Source organism: Leptonotus elevatus, chromosome 15, assembly GCF_054856555.1.
Source record: "Leptonotus elevatus isolate MCC_2025b chromosome 15, RoL_Lele_1.0, whole genome shotgun sequence".
NCBI classification, from domain to species: domain Eukaryota; kingdom Metazoa; phylum Chordata; class Actinopteri; order Syngnathiformes; family Syngnathidae; genus Leptonotus; species Leptonotus elevatus.
In genome coordinates this window covers 13,271,063-13,293,313 of record NC_141253.1, presented here as the reverse complement: position 1 = coordinate 13,293,313, position 22,251 = coordinate 13,271,063, and the positions used below count along the sequence as shown (strand labels likewise).

The 22,251-nt window shown below is 39.0% G+C and overlaps 2 protein-coding genes across 3 annotated transcripts in view; one reads left to right on the top strand and one right to left on the bottom strand.

Moving 5' to 3' along the window:
- LOC147162012 (keratin, type I cytoskeletal 18) overlaps positions 1-15,914 on the top strand; it is a 38,232-nt gene extending 22,318 nt beyond the window's left edge. The window contains exons 4-16 of one of the 2 annotated variants that reach the window (XM_086097397.1): positions 523-672; positions 3,360-3,490; positions 6,027-6,154; positions 6,369-6,491; positions 9,020-9,286; positions 9,387-9,512; positions 9,873-9,955; positions 10,049-10,205; positions 11,572-11,736; positions 11,812-11,937; positions 13,606-13,823; positions 14,169-14,197; positions 15,430-15,914. In XM_086097397.1, the coding sequence (XP_085953523.1) occupies positions 6,122-6,154; positions 6,369-6,491; positions 9,020-9,286; positions 9,387-9,512; positions 9,873-9,955; positions 10,049-10,205; positions 11,572-11,736; positions 11,812-11,937; positions 13,606-13,823; positions 14,169-14,197; positions 15,430-15,545 (1,443 nt within the window). In that variant the 5' untranslated portion in view covers positions 523-672; positions 3,360-3,490; positions 6,027-6,121 and the 3' untranslated portion in view covers positions 15,546-15,914. Of the gene's footprint in view, positions 1-417; positions 673-3,359; positions 3,491-6,026; positions 6,155-6,368; positions 6,492-9,019; positions 9,287-9,386; positions 9,513-9,872; positions 9,956-10,048; positions 10,206-11,571; positions 11,737-11,811; positions 11,938-13,605; positions 13,824-14,168; positions 14,198-15,429 lie in introns of both variants that reach the window. The other variant, XM_086097396.1, reaches the window with a different exon arrangement.
- Positions 15,915-17,189: 1,275 nt separating this feature from the next.
- rbp4l (retinol binding protein 4, like) lies at positions 17,190-18,620 on the bottom strand. Its single transcript, XM_086097571.1, has 5 exons — positions 18,492-18,620; positions 18,180-18,297; positions 17,957-18,093; positions 17,742-17,854; positions 17,190-17,644 (listed from the first exon to the last, which is right to left on the bottom strand). Exons 2-5 carry the CDS (start codon positions 18,294-18,296, stop codon positions 17,421-17,423), a joined length of 591 nt encoding a protein of 196 aa, XP_085953697.1. The 5' UTR covers position 18,297; positions 18,492-18,620; the 3' UTR covers positions 17,190-17,420.
- Between the last annotated feature and the right edge of the window lie 3,631 nt (positions 18,621-22,251).

The following is a 22,251-nucleotide window of genomic DNA, read 5'->3' as shown; positions in this document are numbered from 1 at the left end:
TGCCCAACACTTCGACTCTTCCTCACCATGCGTCTCTAGCGTCAGGAATTAAGACGAGAAGTCGTATACGTGACAGTGAGCAGCGTTTCACCACAAAAAGCGAGCAAATAAAATCTAGTGTCATCTTGATGAGACAATAGCCTTGAGTGACAATCGTCTGTCTTGTCTCGACAGTCGCAGGCTCCCTCTTCACACGGCCGCAGACGGTCCCCCTTTGGGCTCCGCGGTGATTGAACATTCATGCCATTATACGCTTTCATTGAGCTTTCTTCATCCAATTCTCCTTCCACAAAGCGCCACCAGTCAATCACCTGCATAAAAACCCGCCTAAATATAGGGTGTGAGACGTGTTACACCACTCGGCGCGGCCACGGCTTGTAATTGAAACTTTTCCCCATTTGCTGTTTTTTTTTTCAGCCCCCCTCTTCCCTACATGCTTTGGCTGCCGCCGGTAGATTGGCAGCTCTGAGTGGCCAGCAGATGAAGCGGCAGGCGCACTAATGAATAGAACGCTGATTGCAGGATCCCCGAGATGCAAATTACTGTTCCTGCCACCCCTGACGACCGGCAATTACCGGGCCTTCGCAGCCATCGCCGCCGAAGAGGAGGAGGAGGAGGAAGACGCCTCGTGCATATTCATCACTCGGCAGCCATATTGATCGACAATTTCAGGCAAGAAACGACTAAATGTAAAAAAATAATAATAATTCTCCCAAATTGTGACATTATTATTTCTTTTAATCAGGCTTATGACTATGTGGCTAATGCTAACACGCCACAGACAGGAACATCAATTATTATTTTTTTTTTTAACTCGGTAACTTACTTGTACTTGTCTGATTTACTGGGTCTTGAGAAAACATTAGGCTATTAAGTGCACTTACTGGGAAAAAAAGTATCGTAATATAAAGAGGTTGAATTATTTTTTGTTTTTAATTCTAATTATAAAAAAAAAGCCTAATCATTTTGGAATTCAAGTTTTAATTTTAATTTTTTTTTTTTTAGAAAAGCAGTTTTAAGATCCTAGTTTCATTTTTAGCCTAATAAAATCCAAATAAAATGTCTAATATCAAGAGATTAAAGATCTGCGGAATTTTTTATTATTATTATAAAATAAAATGTTTTTTCCTTCCCTTAAAAATAATAATACATTTGTATTTTTTTCCTTTTATTTTAAAAGGCAGTTATTGTTTTGTATACAGTTTAAAAGACTACATTTGCTGTCTTTTAAATAGAAAAGGTAACATTTTTGTGAATAAAGTTGTATTTAAAAAAAAATAAAAAAAATCTTGAGAAAAATTCCTATAAGATTAAACCTTTATTTACATATAAATTCATAAAACGCATACAATATTTTTTTCTGTAAAGGTTTGAGTTTTTAAATGAAATAATTTAAAATTAGATCAGCATGTAGATCTTCTTGATTAATCGCTACTGATTCAATATTTATTCATTATACGGTTTCTAATATTTTGACTCTTATATAGCTTAATAAGATGCCCAATATATCAACAAACTACTGCCAACCTCTTACTGTCAATCAAAATCGAACACGATTTCATTTTTATTTTGTGTTCCTATTATTATTATTATTATACACACACGTGCACATGCACATGCACATGCACCGGAGCAGAAACCGCCGCACGTCACATGAATATGAAAAGGCCGGTTTAGGCAACAAGGCAAAAACAAGCGCGCTGCCAGCTCTTAATGGCCCCATAGGAAGGAAAGCCGAGCGTCTTCCTCCAAACAAACATCTAATGATCGCATTAGCCATGCATCACAGAGCTGTGTCATTATAGTCTTCTATGTCCACGTTGCTTCCACAAACTTGAAATCGCAACTTGAATTATTTTCCTTTTAAATCCAAGCTGGGCGAGTTGGATTTATTTGAGGATTTTTGAGGGGCTGGAGTTCATTTTGTGTCGACTGGCCTGCGTTTGTGTGTCGTCTGCTGCCATCCAATGAACTGAGCTGCCTCTTAGTGAAGCGTTTTCTTTTGGAGCCGGTTGGGAGGATCGTGTCTCAGCATTTACACATGAGTGGCATCAACATTTTTAAGTCTTTTGCTTATGTGTTATTTTTGTGCGAATGCCAAGCTTATTGACTTTGTGCTAAGTGCTTGTGCACATACACACAAGTTTGTGGTCATTGTTATGTGTCGGGAACGCAGGGACATAAACCTTCTCATTACATAAAACATCTGTAAAAAGCTGAGAGACGAGCATTCAGCAATAATTTTAATTCAAATAAATAATAATAAATTCAATAAACTTGACAAATGCTGTTTTTGTGTGATTGCTTAGAGCCAGCTTTCGCCTGCCACAAATGCAATTGTGCATCAAAATATGAATGTATATGAATGCATCACATGTAGAATGTTAAGAGAAAAGCATTCTCATAATGCTATTTTACCTAAAACATTTTATGGCAATGCTGAGACACAAGCATTCACAAGTCAATTCTGTGTCATCAATATCTGCTTTTGATATGATATTCTTCCCAAAAACATCTGTAGTTAGCATGCTGGGAGACCTTAATTGCATGATTATTTTTTTGCAAATACTTAGAAATTCCCATTAACAGTCTTTTACATCAAACATGTAAAGTGAATGCTGTGAGACAATCAAATTAATGACATTGTGGATCGTTAACAAATTATGTTTTATTAATCGTGTGAATCCTGAAAGACGTGCTCGTGCAAAAATTACAGTGAGCATGCTGTGACTTAAAAAATTTGTGGGAGTGCAGGAAAGTTGTCACTTTTGTTTTGCTTGAAAATTCAATGTTATTGCGTTGAAATTAATGACATTATTCACTCTTAATCATATTACAGTATCTTTATTATTTGTGTTAATGCTGTGGGATCAAAATTGTAAAAAACAAAAAAACATGCTGAGACCAAAACTGTTATTTTTATAATGCTGTTTTCTCACAAAAAACAAAATGAAATGTTATTGCTTAGAGACGAATATTTAATACAATAAAATTATGAGTCACCGATGATTATTGTGCAAATGCTGAGAAATTCCCATTGACACGATGCACTTGTTACACTATTTTGTTCTTATTTTGCATAAATACGAAGAGAAATGCTTTGACGCAAACTCAGTTTTGCATTTTTTTTTAAATTATTAAAAAGAAGATTGTTGTTCCTTTTTCTCTGCGCTGAGCATTACTGACACCATTGTGCAACAATTCTTTAAAACAAAAATATGCAGGGCCAAAACTACTCAGTACAGCTTTTGTTACCTTGACGACTTGTAGCAGAGCAAAAAACACTGTTATAAAATCTATAACCTTGGTTGATATTAATGGCTGCTATAAAAAAAAAAAAAATGCAATTTTTCATTTAGAAAGTTGGTGTAAGTTGTGCTCTTGAGCAAGGGATTGCCACACTCATATCGGAGTTAGGATGTGGAAGACCTCCCTGGGCCATGCAGAGCACAACGCTGGGCATCTTGCCAACTTTCCACTTAAATAAAAGGTACACACACACGCATGCATGCGTCACTTTTTCCTTTCAACTTGCCCTCCACTCAGCAGCTCGGCTTATAGATGCATATCTAAAATATCACAAGCCTTCTGAAATCATCATCTGCGCTCACACACAAACACGCACACTGATGTTTGTCTCACACACAAAAGCAGCACTTAGGCTACGGGAGGATATGCAGGTTTTAAGTGCTTAACATATGTTGTTGTTATATGTGCTTTTTTTTTTTTTTCTTGCCCACTGATTTGTATCTTCTTATCAGAAAATAGCTGGTGGACTGAAATGTGCACCATCAAAATGTTGTTAGGGCCCCAAGAGCCATCAATCTGAAGCTTAACCCCACCTCCCCCCGACCCCCACTGTAAATATGGAATTATTCTAATGATCACACTGTTACAGATCAAGATAAAGTGCTGTACAAAGCAAGCATGAACCAATTTGGGTTAAAACACATACAAAAAAAAAATCGAAGAAATTGGCGATACGTGTTTTTTGTTGATAGATGATTTCGATGATTGGTGACTCAGTGTGTGAGTTGTTTGTTTTATGTTGAACGCAATTTCTCTATTGCATTTCCTTTATTTTTTAAATATGTAGTAGAAAATTTGATGCATTAAATGTACTGGTGGTATCGGTTATATGGTATCATGACTACTCAAGTACTTGTTCTGGTATCAATTAGGAAGAAAGTTGTAATAGTAAACAGCGTTGAAGTCCTCCATTCATCCATTTCTTTTTCAAAATCTTATGAGATAAGGGTTCAACAAAAAAAAAAGAAAAAGTGAACAAATTATTTGAAATCATCGTTAAATGTTAATTGTGTGAGTGAAACTTTTAGCTCGATAATCATGTCCATGTTTGTTTGTCTACGAGAGAGAGTGAAAGGCAGCACCTGAACTCAAACAGGAAATAATCACTTGAGGAGCTATTGAGAGGCATTCTGTTCAATCTTTTTTTTTTTTTTGGGTGGACCTGACCTGATGGTCAAAGTTATAGGCTCGGCCTCGGTGTCAAGTCGCATGCGCCGTCGAGGGGATCACATGATCACTTGTGACAGGAGTCACAGGGAGTCAAGTGGGGTCACCAGGAGTATCCTGGCGTCCTGCTCGTTTAATCACCCGTTTATTTGTTTAACAGCCAAACTTTGTCCGGGAGAGATGCGAGAAAGGCAGGAAGTGAAAGTTAAGGGATAACACTGGATTTAGATCATGTTTAACTTCGCTTTTGGAGAGAGCGAGAGAGAGAGAGCGAGAGAGAGAGAGATAGAGAGAGAGAGAGATAGAGAGAGAGAGAGAGAGAGAGAGAGAGAGAGAGAGAGAGAGAGAGAGAGAGAGAGAGAGAGAGAGAGAGAGAGAGAGAATTCAATTGAACTATAAGATATGCATTGTACTGGATTAAAAAAAAAAAGAAGTCTAAACAGCTGCAGCATTATGCAAAGTTTAAACATATAATTCAGGTGGGGTTTTTTTCATACCACTAGAGGGAGCCTGCGCAACACGCTTGAGAATCACTGCGTTAGCAACATTCTCTATAGTAGATACTATGGAAAGTTACAGTGGATAGGTTGATGGACAAACAGGTATACAGACATTTAACGTTACATTTATTAAAGTAAATAAATCTGCTTTATTGCTTTGATAATAAGAATTCAGTGCCGCACATAAGGTGGGTTGTTTATGAAAATAAAGTAGAGCAATTTTCCCTATGAAATATTAGAAATCTTTAATCTAGCACGTTTTACTCTCTTTTGTTATGTTCATATAATGTACTCTTTATAATTAGTTGAAGAAAGTATATCTGAAAGCAATACTTTGAAAACTGTCATTTGTATTCTAACATTATTATTACTATTATTATTATTATTGATAAGCGGTTCAGATGATGGATGAGTTATTATATTTATTATTGTTTCTTTAATACATTTATTGCTATATATGCATGTATGTATGTATGAATGCATATAGTGCAGATGCTTGTGCATACATGCGTATTATGTATATTGTATATAAAGAAAGGTTCAGCAAGTATTTTCAAAGAAGCATGTTGCTGCCCCCTTTTGGCAGGTAGGGATAACTGCTGATGCGATGGTCCACTGGCGGAAGAGAATGACTCACACATACTGTATATGTTCGCGATCTATATGAAACTCTACGTGTGACTTTTTATGCTGCTTGTAAGAAGAAGAAAAAACATCTAATCGCGAAAGAAGTCCCAAATCTGTTTTGGTCTCTCTCACAGGAAAAATGTCAAATTGCCGAATTGATTTGGGTCATGATGCAAATGGTGGAAGTGGGATATTTGCATCTCATTGAAATTGTAATATCTCATTCTGTGGCAAACAAATGAGCCCCGTGCTTCAATGCTGAGCTCATTTGCATAGACCTAAATTCATCCACGTTACAGTTATAAAACTGTATCTCTTCTCAGGAAATGAGAACATGTGGGAGGGACACTTCATATATTTTTTTAATCTATTCTGTAGCAATAATCTTTTTACAACACATACATGTCTATTCCTGTCCTATAGCAGCTGGCCGTATGTGTCTTTTGGTTGAATAATTCACTGAAGGACGTTCAAGTTACAGCGTGCGACTGGAGGCTGCATCTACAACAGTGACCGTAATGAGAAATTCAATAACAGTGACACGCGAGAAGGTGCGTAAGCGTTATTGTCAGCCAGTGGATGGCACACTTTATGCCACGCTATCATTGCTGAAACAATATCAAAGTTTCTCTGGGGGGGGGGGGGGGGGGGGGGGGAATAAAATCAATGCGATTACACAGAATTTAACAAGCTGTAGTCCACTCAGTTGCATTGTTAATGACCACCCCCCCCTCCCCCAACTTTTTGTGCAATACTTTCATTTAGTGTGGACAGGCCACGCCCACTTCCTGCTCACCTGAATATAAGCTCACCTTGCAGCATCAGCAGCACAGAGCCTCTGTTGCCCTGCTTCAGCACATTTGTCACTGTTGTTTCCAGAGCATCTTGGTAAGTCCGTATTTTTTTTTCTTTATCGTTGAGATAATAAACTCTTGGAAATGAAATATCTGATGTTAATTTAACAATAAAACACACCTGCATGAGGTTTGTTTTTCAAGTCACTGCTTACATTGCGACTAAATTGAAAAACTGTCATAGCGATGGAAAAGTGCATTTGGTTTGCCAACAAAGTGTTTCCTTGTCTCTGTTCCGGAATGCACCACGAATCATATTTAGTCCGTCATTTTCCCATGTGAACAAGGAGTCTGTCTGTCCCCTGATGGCTCCTCTATCGCGTTGCCGGGATCAAGTGACACACAGAGAGGTTCCCTTGACTGCTAATCCGCCTCTAGAATACTGTTGAGAAAGGCATCAGGGCCAGCGCACACAGACAAACCTTGCACACCCCCTCACCACTGTCAGCCCCCGCACACACACACACACACACACACACACACACACACACACACACACACACACACACACACACACACACACACACACACACACACACACACACACACACACACACACACACACACACACACACATACAAAGGCCAACATTCACACATTGATTTGTCCAATGTACAGGAAGTAAGGTGACACCAAGAAAAGAAAATGTCAAATGAGCCTACAGAAAGAGACAGAGAGAATAACTGTTGAATTTTTTTATTTATCAAAGAAGAAACTGACTGACTACTGTGGAGAATGAACTAAAAACACATAAAAAAGTTTATAGTTTTTGATACTAGACAAACCACACAACAGGTCATAATTATGGTAGTTATTGATGAAAAATTATGTTGGAAATCACACACAGTCAAAAGGAAAATGGCCAAAATTATAGGAATAATCTCTAAAACTAAGGATGTCCTGAATAAGAAATCATTATACACATTATATTGTTCATTATTATTACCATATCTGACCTATTGTGTGGAAATCTGGGGAAATGCATATAAAATAAATACCAATCCTGTTTTCAAACTGCAAAAAAAGAGCCATAAGACTTATTAATCGATCAAAATATACAGAACCAACACATTCACTATTTATTTTACGACTTAGTTGAATTTAAAATAGCACAAATAATGTATAAAGTACACAACAATTTACTCTGCCACAGTACTCAGAAGCTGTTCGAAATTAGAGAGAGTCCTTATAACATAAGGGGTACAAATTAAAACAAGAACAAATATTAAGCAAAGGTGTGTTTCTGTAAAAGGTGTTCATTTTTGAAATTATTTTGGAACTGACCTGAAAAGATGTTAGTCACTTGCTGAATTAAAAAAAAAAAAAACGTTTAAAAGCAAAGTAAAAAAAAAAAAAAACCTTACATCAAGACATGAGCTGTTAAAAATGCATATATGCTGTCATTTCTTTGGATGTATCGGTATGTGTGTAATGAAAATTGTATATGTGAGTATGTGGATATGATTCATAAACTATGAATTTCATGTACATATGTCGCTGGCAAATGTGTGTATGTTAAAGTGCTCTTGTATATATGAATAGGTTGATTAGGTTAACAACCAATCACAGCTTAGCTTCAGAAAACAGGTGAGCTGTGATTGGTCGTTGCCTGAGCCCTGAGCAACTTTGATGTCATCTTCAGTCGACAGCAAGTTAGCAAAATGGCCGTCCCATGAGATGGATAAAAGCGGCTGGGTTTTGCTTCATAACTCAAATTCAACAAATGTAATATTAAACAAAATGTCATGTTTAGACGAGAGAGGTCACATATAACATAGTATTGTAAAGAAATGTTTAAGATTGACTTCCCCTTTAAATGATAATTCCCTCGGATTATTGTTGCCACATTCGCAATTGAATTCTTTGATTCTGTCAATTAAACCCTGCAGAAAATATGACTTTTTTTTTTTTTACTTTTTAGCTATTGCCTTACGGGTTTTCTAGTACTTGTAACCCCCCTTCTTTCCTTTTCTTGAATACAAAATGGATCTTATTATCATAATAATTGACTTTATGAGTGCATTCTGATAAGAGCATTTACATTTAGATTAGTTTGACTTGTTTTGTTACTTAACGAAAGCATGGTGAGATGGACACACTGAAGAGGCACTGACCACAAAGTCACTGGTGGCCTGGATGCGGATGGTGCGTGATGGACTCTCACTCATTTTGAGAGCCATTTTGTCATCTTGAGTGGTCTTTAAGAGTACTTAGGCAGGAATAAACATTTGCTTAAGTGTTTTTACAAAGACAGACCTTATGTGACATTTCAGAAGAATGTTCATGACTTTTTATGATGCATTTTAGGGCATGCGAATATGTGTCTCTCTACTTGAGATGACTAACACAGCACACTATATGACGTCTGTGGTAGTACCAAGACTGTCCTGTGGGAGGCAGCCTTGTGTGAGGAGAATGGTAGTAGAAGAAGGAATGGAAGAAGCTAGGCTTATTGTTAGCTTAATCTGGAAACTATGGTGTGATTGCAAACTTTTCTTCTCATTTTTATTGATATTCATGTATTATATAATACTGTATTCAAAAAGGACAAATATCCCACAGCCCCTCATCATGGCCTCCAGCATGTCACTTCGGGGTTACTCCGTAAGTCGTCAGCCGTCTTTCTCCAGCCGCTCCCTGATGGACACCGGCCGCTCCCGCGCATCCGTTGCATTCTCCACCGGCGGCACGCTGATTCGATCGGCGTCCATCAGCCATGACCTCAATGGGCCGGCTAGCCTGCAGTTGAACGGGCTGCACGGCAACAGCGCCAACGAGAAGGAGGCCATGCAGAGTCTCAACAACCGACTGGCCAAGTACCTGGACAAGGTAGACTTCTGTTGGGGCTTTTGGGCAGTTGCCAAGCGGAAGACGAGGATATGATTTCGCAGATGCGCTTTGATCGTACGAGTTCTTTTTGTCCTGGCAGGTGCACTCGCTGGAGCACGCCAACGCCGACCTGGAAGTGAAGATCAAGCAAGTGATGATTGAGCGCATTCCCAAAGGCCACGACCTTGACTCCATGATGGCCCAGACTCATGCGCTTGAGCAGGAGGTAGTCAAGAAAGACTCACTAGACCTAGTTAATCATTGTGCGACCTTTTTTGACGAAACCCAAATACCGTAGTTACACTTCAATACATTCCCTGTGTTTTATGATGTATTTGGCGGGAAAAGTGGAGATTTTTTTAATGTAATATTGACCTTCTGTTGGACCACAATCTGTTCTAACGAACTGGCCAAATTTAAAATTCAAATTCAAAACTTTATTCTATTTGGAATAATATTGTAACCTTCATAAAACGCCCTGATTTAAATCTGCTCTATGATGAACCAATGACGAGTACGGCTTTCAATTGTGTGTATTAGGCCACCTCATTCATAAACACATTCACCACCTGTTAATGTTTATTAGGTGAGGAAGAAGACCTTGGAAAATGCTCGTCTCATGTTGGAGATTGATAACGCCAGGCTGGCCGCCGATGACTTTAGGATCAAGTGAGTAGTTAATGATAACGCCAGAAAGGACGTTTTCAGCTGACTAACTAACCAACAAACAAGTGATTAAAACTGCCGCCTCTGTCTAACTAGATGGGAGACTGAACTGGTGATGAGTCACTCGGTGGAACGAGACTGTGTGGCCCTGAAGAAGGCCAAAAGCGACCATGAGCAGATTATTGCCTCCCTCAGGGGCGACTTCGACAGCCTGAAAGAGGAACTTTACTTCCTAAGGAAAAACCATGAGGAGGTAGTCTGTGCGGCTTGTATGTCTCCTTGGGCTCGGCGTTTTAAATTCCTCTTCGGTTATCTTTGTGCAAAAACATTCTTAGACCTTTATTGGCACTGCGCAGTGAACGATATGTTTGTCCACATTGACTGTTTTTATTTAAATTTCTATCCCCTCCGACAAAAGAAAATTGTCATCTTTAATGTTTTTTATTATTATTATTATTATCATCATCATTATTACTACTACTACTAATAATAATAATAACGTTTTTTTTTTAATTCACCAAATTTGGAGATACTTTTTTCATTTGACAGTCAAAATTTGGATATTGTAAAAAATTGATTTTACTCACCTCTCTCTGAGACAGAGCATAAATCATATTATGATTATATAATACTCTATATCAAATGTTTGTAAAAATAAATAAATAATCAAATACTGTTTGTAAATATTTATTTTAGTATTGATTACTCTTTAATTTGCATGTATTTAATGTGTAATTTAAAGAGATCACACATTTGTATTTTAATACAATTTAATAAAAAAAAAAGAATAATAGACTGAATCTCTTCCCTCAATACTCAAGATTAGTACATGAAGGAATTGCATTTAATTAAATGAATTTCTTTGGTTTGTTAATGTGATTATTCTAATACTATATGCCCTACAAAAGTTTAATTTTTTTATTTTTACATTTTATTATTATTATTTTTAGAAAAAAAATAATGCACAGAATGCATTCAGCCAATATTACCCCAATTTTTATTAAAGAAGTTTAGTTTTCGGTCATTTTTCGCTTCCTCTCAAACAGCAAGAAGGCAGTATGCATTTGACTGACCTAATTTGCTGTCTGAAAGTGGTCTTTTGGGGGGTCCTTAAGTTACAGCAGACACAAAGAACAGGTAGATCTTATGACACTAAGCCAGCCGCTTCTGTCCACTTAGCTCATGCGAGGTATAAGGAAACGCACTAACAGGACAAAACTGTCCTTATCTGCATGTAATGGTAGTCCGAGCGTACAGATACAAATGATTGCATGAAGTTTCAAATAAATGACAAACCATAAATGTGCATCTTCTGTATTTTATTATTCAATTAATGATAGAATGAAGCATTGGCCCCTACTTTTACTTTGTTCAAACATTGGTCACATGAGCTCGTCTTCATTAACAATTGATGGACAACATCTAAATAATGGACTGTAGATGCTCTCACATTCTCATTCAACAGGTATCTCTTCCATATGTGCAACACTCATATTGGCACAAAATACAACTCATATAGTGTGAATGATACTTTTATGATGGTAACTTACAATAGATACTTTATTGACCCAGTGAGGAAATTAAATATAATTAGGAAAGCAACATCTGTCCTGCTGCAGGAACTGGAGCAAATGAAGTCTCGTATTGCCCGGGATGATGTAAACGTGGAGGTGGACTCGGCCCAGGGACCTGAACTAGGAGCCATCCTGTCTGAACTGCGGATCCAATATGAGAGCATCGTCAAGAAAAACAAGGAGAATGCTGAGAACTGGTACCGCAAGAAGGTACACGAACATAGTATCCAGTTGTCCACAAAAGCGCATGGCAAGTGCGTGATTATTTTCCCTCTCGCGCTTCAGCTGGAAACGGTGCAGAACGACGTGAAGGAGAGCAATGAGGCCCTGAGAGGTGCACAGAGCGAGCTGGTCGAGAGGCAGCGCTTCTTTCAAACCCTCGAAGTGGAGCTGGAGAGTTTGCACAAGCAGGTGATTGATTGGCTGCACTCCAAAGTCATGTATGAAGGAAGCAGGCCATAAGTGTTTGCTGGACGTATTTTTCAGTTAGTAGATGCAGGGTTGGATTTTTGATTTGACTTTTCCTACTGTTGTAAGTTTGCTGAGAGAAAATTGTATGTGAAATAGTTTCAGAATCCGAAATGTTCAACATTATCTGCTAACAAAAAAAATGAAACGGGTAAAATGATTGTCCGGACTAAAATATTAGCAGCTTTTGTAGACTAAAAGTAAACTAGATTAATTAATTAAATTAATTAATTAAATATGTTTTGGACTAAAATAATGACTAAAATGCTAGATTTATAGACGACTAAAAGTTGACTAAAAAGATGAGATTGACTATTGAAACTGGACTAAAACTGACTAAATTTAAAAATGTCATAAAATTAACACTTTTTAGATCAACTTTGAAATCATCAGGGAACTTCTTTAGTCAGTTGGCTGCACTGAGAGAAAAGGGGGTGAATACATCTGCATGTTCTACTTTTCAGTTATTTATAGTTTTAAATATTGTACAAATTTTGTTCCAATACACAATTGTGTCCTACTCGGTATTGATTCTTCACCCAAAAATATATATTTTTAATCTTTATGTTTGGCACCTGAAATGTGTCAAAAGGGGAAAAAGTTCACAGGGGTCTGATAAGCACTGTACTAAAACTAGATAGGATTTCATCATAGGTTTCCAGTAGTAGAAGGTAAGAAGAGTAGTAGTAAGTACATAGTAGTGAAGTCAGTAGTACGTACGTACTAGTACAAAGTAAGTTGGGACCCATTTCTAGAGTTAGGGTCGAAGATATTCGGTAGTAGGAAGTAGGTTAGCTAGCTTCCTAGTCATTGGCAGTCAACTGTAGAAAGTAGATATGCAAGTGATAGTAGCCAGCAACAGAGAGTAGATACTGTAGGTATCTGGTGGTAAGTCAGTAACGGGTACGAGGAAGAAAAAAAAAGGTATAGTAAGTACTACATAATTGTCATTTGTAGCCTAAAGTATAAGTAGTCAATTTGTAGATTGTTGCCCATAGGAAGTGTACTCAATAGTAGATATTTGTAGCAAAAATTAGTAAGCAGGTATTTAGTTGGTAGTCTGTTGAGAATGAGTCAAAAGTACGGTAAGCGTAGCAGTATCAGGAAGTATGTTTTCAGTCTTAGCCCATAGTGGGAAGGTGTTTATCTTGAAGCATGTCCGGCTTCGTTGACTTCATTGTACTGTATCATATTTGCGCCTTGAGAAACCTTCTGTTTGTTCGACTAGCAAGCTCGCGTTGACAGTAAACACGTTTCAGCAGCGACAGCAACTTACTGTTGAGTCAGAATTGGGTCCCAATGATGAGTTGGCTGAGTGTGTTTTGCCAGACAGTGTTTGCTTTGGAGGGCAAGGTCTTGTCTGTTCACGGGGTTTGTTGGTAATGGCCCGCGAAGTCGTCTAAAGAGCGTGACTACATTTTTGAGGTTTGAGCTAGACTGGCAGACAGCGAGGAACGTTTGCAGTGGGATAAACAAATAACAGGAGTCAGTTTAGTCCCGATTTTCAAAATGGTTTTATTCTTCTCAAATGGTGATGTTGCCGTGTATTTCTACTGTTCTTCTACCAAACACAAACAGAGTTAAATTCTCTTTAATGGTTTCTACCCTCAGGTTGCGGCCCTGGAGGGTAACCTGGGTGAAGCGAGTCACAAGTACGCCACCGAGATGGAGCGTCTGCAGGTGACCCTGAACCAACTGGAAGAAGGCCTCTCGCTGCTCCGGCTGGACATGCAGCGCACCAAGACCGACTACGAGCAGCTCCTGCGCATCAAACAGAACCTGGAGATGGAGATCGCCACCTATAGGCGCCTGCTGGAGGGAGAGGAAAGGTGAACCACTCAAAAGAAATGATTTTCAATGAACTTTCTTTACACTTGTGAAACAGCACAATAGAACCAGCAAACCGCAACGTACAAGTTCAAGTCAAACAAAAAGGGCTTGTAGCATAGCGGCCAATTAGCTCACAGTTTGGTTAGCGTGTGCTTTAATTTGAGCTAACATCAATCAGCAACATTTAAGCTGTTATGAGTCATGACTTGGTATTTGTTGATAATGACATTTAACATTAACGGACATACATTTGCTGTATGCAACTTTTTAGCACAGTCAGCTTGTCTAGCTATCGCTTGAGTATTTGTTTTTCATTTTGTTTCAAGTTTGTGTTTGTGTTTCAGCCTCAAGGAAGTTCCACCTCCACCAAAAAGTAAGTACTTGAAATCATTCACCTATAAAATAAAGTGGCAACACTAACTGTATAAAAGCGACGTGCGCATCTCTGCAGCGCTGTGCATTGTGGGTAGTCCGGCTGGTAGCCTTCTACTAACTTGTCATTGAAAACGAATGGAGTCTAACGGGGGAAGCGCTGATTTGGACCATTTTAACTGTTGGAAAGTTCATGTTTTTTATTGAATCTATTTCAAACATGGATAGCATGTCGTTACTACATTCTGCCGGGACATGACAGTTAAGCTTATTTAAGTGCTTATTATTTGACTGAATTGTGTGCACTATACCGGGAGTTGGACAGAGGACACAAAATCCGGGACGCGATCAAGAGACTGGTAGGAGCTTTCTTCTTTTGAAGAGGTCGATGGTCAATGGGGCTAGAAGCAGGTTCTTAAATGACTGTCATTCCATTAGTGACACGTACGTCCGCTAGCAAGCTTCGTGATGATTCCTTCTGTTCCCTCGCTTTCAGGATATTGACAAAATAAATGTGTTTAAATCAAATCCATTTTAGCCTCTTATACGTCCGTTTGGATCGGAGGTTTACAAGGCGTACACTTCCGTCTTCTCAAGCTTTGCAATGGTGTTTTTTTTTGTCGATAAACTCCTTTAGGACAGTTAAAAATGCCACCAAGTGCACGTGTCGTTTTGTCACTTGCTTGAACGCTTTGAGGTGTGCAGTTACACTTTCAGCATTCCATTCGCCGCCATTCATATGACGGCTTTGTTTGGTAGCAAGTTTTTTTTTTTTTTTTTTACTTGATTTTCACGCATGCGCAAGCGTAATGCACACTTCGCTTATTGTTTAACGGTAACATTTGGACTGCACTGTACTGTATTATGGAGGATTATGATCATTATGGTCACACACACAAATGAATAGCACACTGTGACGATACATTAAGTGAATTAAAAATAATAGTCATAATTAATTGATCAAGAATTGTGTTGTACTGTTTTTTGGGGGATGAAATAATTTGGGGTTTTCTGTTAATCCAGTCATAAATTCCTGTATGACGACTGTGCTAATGTGGGAACTATCACATTCATTTGTAAAAAAAATTAATAAATAAAAAATACAGCATTATCCTTGCAAGATTATAACTTTATTCTCATTATTTCAACTTTTACCCCCCCCAAACAAAATAAAAACAAATGTTTTACATCCTCGCTCACTTGTGTGCATTTGTTTTATAATCCCATGCACAGAAGAACCTGATGTTCGCACCAGGAAGATCGTGAAGGTGGTGACGCAGACTATGATCAACGGCAAAGTGGTAGATGAATCTAGCGAGGTGGAGCAAATCGAAGAGACCAAGAAATAGGAGGTGCATTTCGGAGACGATTGAAAAAGAGTAGGACAAAAAAAAAAAAGTATTTGAGAAATAATTAGTGGAGGCATTGTTTGGCTTTGAATGTTAAATCTTTCGAAATATAATCTAACATAGCTGTGCATGCTAATACTGTGCTTATGTTATTAGACTAGTAGTTGAAAAGGGCAGCTAACTAAGCGTTTTACAAAAGAACACTGAGATATTTATTTCTTGGGGTAGCAAAGTTTACCGTAGTGCACCTAAAGTATGTGCAAGTATAATGTTTAAGTCAACTTGTATTAATGTTTCACTCAATAAATGTTGACTTGACCCCACTCATGATAATGTGGCTAATGCTAATTTTTTATTTAAGTATTATGTACGATTTTTTTATTTCATATTCAAATTATTCCCAAATGAAAAGGCAGTCGGGATCAGATCTGGTGAGAACATGGTTTGAGATTATATTTTTTTTGTGCTCATACCAGCTAAAAAACGGATTTAATTTAATCCAAATTTAAAGTGGCTGGCAATAGTTGCCATGGTCATCTTGTAGTAGTTGTTAGTGTAAATGGTTGTCTGTCTCTGTATGTGCTCTGTGATTGTCACCACAAAATGGCTGGACATCAATATATATATATATACACACACTTGCATTTCAAATAAGCAGGCATTTCTCATGTTTTCTAGTCCTTTTCTTTCAACAGACAGAAGTCAGAAATTGGAGACAAAAGAGGGCGTAACATCAGAGATTAAATGGATTAAGTGGTCTGGTGATGTTTCGAAACAGCAACTCCCCTGCAGATCACCTCCCCACCCACAATTCCCACAATGTATATACAGTATAATTCAATTCCAGTGGAGGCACTAACGTCTGCCATATTACGTTATTTAATGATGTTGTTGTTTCTTATGTTGAATAAGTTCACAGTTGATCCCATCAGTGCTAAGCTCATTTAAATCTTAGAACTCTGGCCTGATGCCTAATACACAGCGTCTCGCCAAGCAGTCGTTCACAGCCCCTTTTACACACAGCCCTTTTCTCGCCGTGTCAATGGAGCAAGGTTCTTTCAAACAGAGATGGAGCAAAATTGTTTCATGCAGAATCCTGCGAAAGCGGGATTTTGCCATAACTGCATGATCTTTCACACAGATGGTTTCTATCATTGAGATGTGAGAGGCCACATACCTGGCACTGCAAGAGAGTCCTAGTGTAAGTACCAAATGCAAACCCAACATTGATGATGTTTACATGCAGCCAATAACCCAAAATTGACAATATTTTGGTTTTAAAGGTTAAGTAAACATGTGCAAAATTCCGAATAGTTTGTCATGTAATGATGTAAACGTGTATTGGGGAACTTTGGTTTGTGTTTTGCGCATGCTTTATTCGCAAGGAATGTTGCTCTGAATTGCTCTTTTTGCAAGGAATGTTGCCCTGAACTACTTGTATGCGCGGCGGCCATCTTGCGTTGCCACTCGCTAAATGAGCCTAATTTGAATACATACAAAACATCAGACCACCAGAAAGCCTCTTACTGCTGTTTCGCTCGTGTCCGCGAGCTCTTACGAGAGATCAAGTAGGGATCAACAGCTCAGCATGTTTTCAAGCCCTGTCAGGCATTGCATTCCCAAAACAAAAGCAGATTATTCAGGTTTTAGAAAAAGAAATATTTTATTGAATGGTACATTCATTCAAAGACCACAGGAGACAGCAACTTCATAAACTTGGACTCCTGGCATGGGGGCATGTAAATGGTCATTCTTTTCAGCTTTTATCACATCAGTCCACTGTTCACATCACTCTTTCCTTTCAAGCCGCAACAATTGCAGCCAGGTGGCACCACTTGCTTTTTTGCCCCACTTTTCCGCTGCCATGATCCCTTCTTAGCAAGCTCCGGACTGCAGCACAGGCTGGAACTGTCCCACCATGCAGACGTCTTCCTGCTTCTGGCGCACGATGCGCTGGATGGCGGGGGGCAGGCCACGGGGGTTCCTGGAGAAGACCAGGGCATAGCCGTCATCGCAACTGCCGTCCTCTTTGATGGCGCGGCAGGCGTAGGTGATGGCGTAGTTGTCGTAGTCGGTGTCGATCACCCAGTAATTGTCACCTGGGGAAGGTTAGGATTCATATAGTGTTAGGAAAGTGAAAGGGGATGCAAAAAGGGATTTTTTTTTTTTTTGGTTGTTGCTAATTTTGACACTCACCTCCGCTAGACAGGTAGCTGGCCAGTCCCTGGTAGTTCATGAACATCTTTCCGGGTGTTGCGGGGTCGGGGACGGAATACTGAGCGGCCATGTCGGCGCAAACGACCCAGAAGCTACAACATGAAAACATGGAAAATTCTTATGTTGAAACCCAACTTCTGCACTCCTTCCTCATCCTCTATAGAGAATTCTGAGAACTTGAATGTCCGACTAACCCGAAGAGTGTGACGCGTCCTTTGGAAGAAGCCGTCATGCTGCCGTCGTCGTCGAGGGTGTACTCTGCCGAGATGTTGTCCTGCAGAAACAAGCCCTCCGGATCCTTCTTTTGCAGAGCGTACCACTTCCCGGCATACTGAATGTCGAAGATTAATCAGTCAGGGATGTCAGTCTTGCTTTAGATTTTTTTGGTTTTCTTGAAGACTTTAAGGATGTGCTTACCCTCTTGGGATCAAAATCCTGTTTGACAGAAAAGCTGTCAACCACGCATGAAGTGGACAGGCAGCGCTCAATGCAGGACAGAACGACCAGCAGGATAGCCAGCTTGGTGGACGCCATTCTGGGGAAATAGACACAAGATTACAACATCACTTTGTGGGGAGAAAAGCGCTAGTTTCGGTCAAACAATCCCGGAAATCGGATCATTTGTTAACTCATTCACCAGCAGCCCAGTTAAAATGAATTTTTGACGTCAATAGCCGTCAATGGCACTGAATGAGTGTTATCACCGTATACGCCAAAAAATAGCCTTACCTTCTTTATGTCAAAGTGTCTGCAAGTGTATGTGTCCAAACACTAGAATGGGTCTGTTGTCCGCCGCCGCCTCCTTTATATACAGCTAAACACAGACCAGCTTACAACTGATTTTCGTTGCTGGGAACTAAATAAGGTGCTTAAATCTAGAGGTAATCTCATTGGCTAGAAGTCCTTACTGTAAGCTGGCTTCTGCGTTCAAACTTGCCAAAGATTTACCATAATAAACAATTAGACTTTTATGTAACTGACTAGAGGGGGCAGACACGAGCAAACTCGTGACCCGTAGGCCTTCGGGTCATTGTATGTGGCCTGCAAGAGTTCGCAGCGGTTTTTCCTTGACTTCTGTTGAAAGTTATTTAAAATGATGATAATCAAATGCAGGGGAATTTACTGTATATAAGATGATGGCCCCGTTTATTAGGCTTCCCATGTGGAACGTATGTGGTAAAGGACAAGGAGTGCCTTGCACTCATACCACATGACTAGTCTGTAAACACATTGTAGCTTCAGGCTAGCAGATAGCATGGCTAACAATACACGTTCTACAAGTACAACAAAAAGCATCGCACAAATTCAAAGTCTTAAAAAGAAGACAAACTATTGTACTCTCCAAAAAAGAAAAATTATCAAAATAAGCAAATTGCTCAGCTCTCTTACTGTGACCTTCGAACCCAAGTTACGTACCGATTTCTATTAACTCCTGAATGAATACGCTTTGACAATGGCCTTCAAATGTTTGTACACAGATTGTATGGCACGCAAATAAACACGCTCATTTCATCCCCCGTGTGAACTAACGAATTTCCCAGATTAACCTCGGTCACCTGAGATTACCGCTGTCACAACCTAACGGCATAACAAGAAGCCTCCCAAATTGTCTCCTGACTGTCTGCTGCCGTGCGCGTCTCTTTTACCTGATTAAAGCCAGCCACATAAAGAACATCAAGGTCACGGGCTGCACCTAAACATAGTAAACAGTGTCCTCAGCGAGACAGATGACACACAAGCCAATCAAGTCAGACGATCTATTTTCTCCTCTGGGCTCTAATCCGTCTTGTGTGGCCTGAAACGGCTCACAGACTCAAATAGACTCATTGTGCAACGGCAGCTATTGAATAAAAAGATGTTCCATGTAATATGTCTAGGAAAGAAATGATTATAATTGTCAATCACGATTAATTTGGTCAATATTATGACTTGTTTGTGTTAATTTTTCAGCAGGGATTTGCTATGAACATCTTTTCCCCAAAATATGACCCTTGACCCCAATGATGATCGATAATCAAGTGTATGGTGCTACTCGATCGAAGTGCTGCTTTTGATACAGTAGATCATCACATTTTGCGTCTCTGGCACTGCTTTTAACCGGTTTTATTCCTATCATGGATATAAAATGTGAGGTTCCCCAAGGTTCAATTTTTGGCCCAATACTTTTTAATCTTTATATGCTTCTCTTCTTCTCGACACAGCGTCAGCTTACACAGTATCATCGTCAACATCCGTGTAAACAGATGATACACAGCTGTGCATTGCCCTGTCTCCTGATGACCAATTGATACCCTTTTAAATTAAATTACATTTTAAACAGTTTTAGTTGTTTTTTTAAGCTTCTTTTTTGTATTGTCTTTTAGCTTTGCTTATAACTTTTTTTTTTTTTTTTTTTTTTTTTTTTTTTAGCATTTTCTATTCTGTTGCCTTTTAGCTTTTAGCTCCAGTGTTTTCCTCATGCGGTGCCTCATAGTGGAGGTTCTCTTAGAGGCTTCTTAGGCCGGGTCAATCTGGGCCGAGGCTCTCTGGGATGGCGGCGCTCCCTTTAGCTATGGGTTGTCATTCCTCTGAGTATGGATGAGATCCCTTTGGGTATTTTTTCCTCACATGGTTTCTCTGTGCCCCGCCATGTTTTTTTTTTTTTTGCATAGTTCTTCAGGTTGCGTGTGTGTGAGTTTTTGAAAGAGTTAACATAGGGATAGGGAGGTTGCTCCAACACGGTGATGTTCTTCTTGACCAGGAACTGTCGGATGCTCACAGTATTCTGATCAGGGGAGCTGTCCTTCCGCAATTCTCGCCTCTTCTCGCGCACTGAACAAAGCAAAACCCCACATGATCTTTGTTGACATGTAGGTTGTCCATCTGGCCTAATTTGTACTTTGGGTTTGAAACTTTTCTGACACATCTTGTATCAATTAGCGAATGGAGTGGATGTTAATCAGGGTAATAAATTATATCCTGTATAGAGTGACCATATTTTCATTTCCAAAAAAGAGGACACTCGGCCTAGCCTCGAGATCGTGGTATACAAGTCGCGGTAACATGGTGCACTCCACCTCTTATTAGTTATGCAATGTCAGGGGCCTGTAACCTGTGCCTCTGGAGCCTCTGGATTCTGTGAATCTCAATTTTTTTTTATCAGAATAATAAAAAATGTAAACATATTTTTTAGGTGAAATACTGTATTCTTTAAATAAATAATGAGTAAATAAAAATGAATAATTAAACATTCAAAATGTCAGAGTACACATTTTTAAGTTGTCAGAAAAAGAGGCGAAAGGCAGATTAAAAAAACAAAAAATCTGACCATAAAATGTCCAAAAAGGAAGAAGAAAAGCAGAAATGAATGTTAATGAAATTGCCAAAAATGCACAAAAAGGGAGAAAACAAAATGTTCACAAAATTGCCCAAAACGCCAGAAAATGTATAGCAAAAAAGTAATAAAAAATTAGCCATAAGATGTCCAAAAAAAGGAGTAAGAGCGAGGCAGAAAATTACCATTACCATAACATTTTACAGAAAGGCATAAAAGTCTAAAAATGTCTGAAAAATTTAAAGGAAAAAATACGAAGACGTAAGGTTGAAGAAAATGAATCTCAAAGTATTGGATGCTGCATATTTTTATGTTCTGGTGCAGCCCCTCAGTACATTAGACAAATCCTAACGCATTTTTTCATTCATCACAATGTTCAAATGTTTTGCGGCTCAAGACAGATTTTTGGTTATTCATTTGGCCTAAAATGGCTCTTTTTGGCAGTAAAGGCTGCTGACCCATGTACAATGAAATTTCTTGAATTCATAAAACCCTTTGGACCCCCAGACAGGGTGTAAAAAAAAAAAGTGGTCTGTCCACCCAAATGTCCCAAAAGAGGACGTTTTATCACCCTAATCCTGTATAACCGTTTTTAATACTGTATATGCATCCCTCTCCCCAAGAAGGACACGTCAGCACGTATTAGGTAGTGGACAAAGAAGAAAAGCTGCAGTACTTAAGTATGACTTTTCTGCCACCTGGTGGTCATTATTTCTACTGCAGCTGGTGAGTGTGGCGGTAAATATAGTGGAAACAGATTATTGATATGACCTTTTCTAAGGTGCTTAGGGAAACCTATGTTACACAATCCATTAGCGCAGCCTATGGTGCAAAGGTGTGAACAACAACAACAACAACAGACGTGGCATTTGAAAGAGCCCAGAGATAGTTGTGGTGCAGAGATAATCAGCCCGCGACCGAACTAAATCAGGCTTATGCTTGAGGAGGTCTTGTTTAATAAGCACTTAAAGAGCTTGAGTGTGGAGATGGCCCTGAAAAGAGAAGCAAAACTGCAAGGCAGTCATTTGAGAGAACGAACAAAAAAATACAACCACAAATATGACAGACCCAACAAAATCTCTGTAATATGCACATGAAGAGCATCTACCCTGCTTCGATACCTATTTCCCCCATTTTTGCACACGCGGACCAAAAGAACAAGATCACGGTTACAAG

Excerpts from the sequence above, each read along its gene's own strand:
- rbp4l (XM_086097571.1), bottom strand. The coding sequence starts at position 18,296 with ATGGCGTCCACCAAGCTGGCTATCCTGCTGGTCGTTCTGTCCTGCATT. Across the intron at positions 17,855-17,956 it reads GGACGCGTCACACTCTTCGG|CTTCTGGGTCGTTTGCGCCG; the intron begins GTTAGTCGGACA and ends TTCATGTTGTAG. Across the intron at positions 17,645-17,741 it reads CAGCTACCTGTCTAGCGGAG|GTGACAATTACTGGGTGATC; the intron begins GTGAGTGTCAAA and ends AACCTTCCCCAG.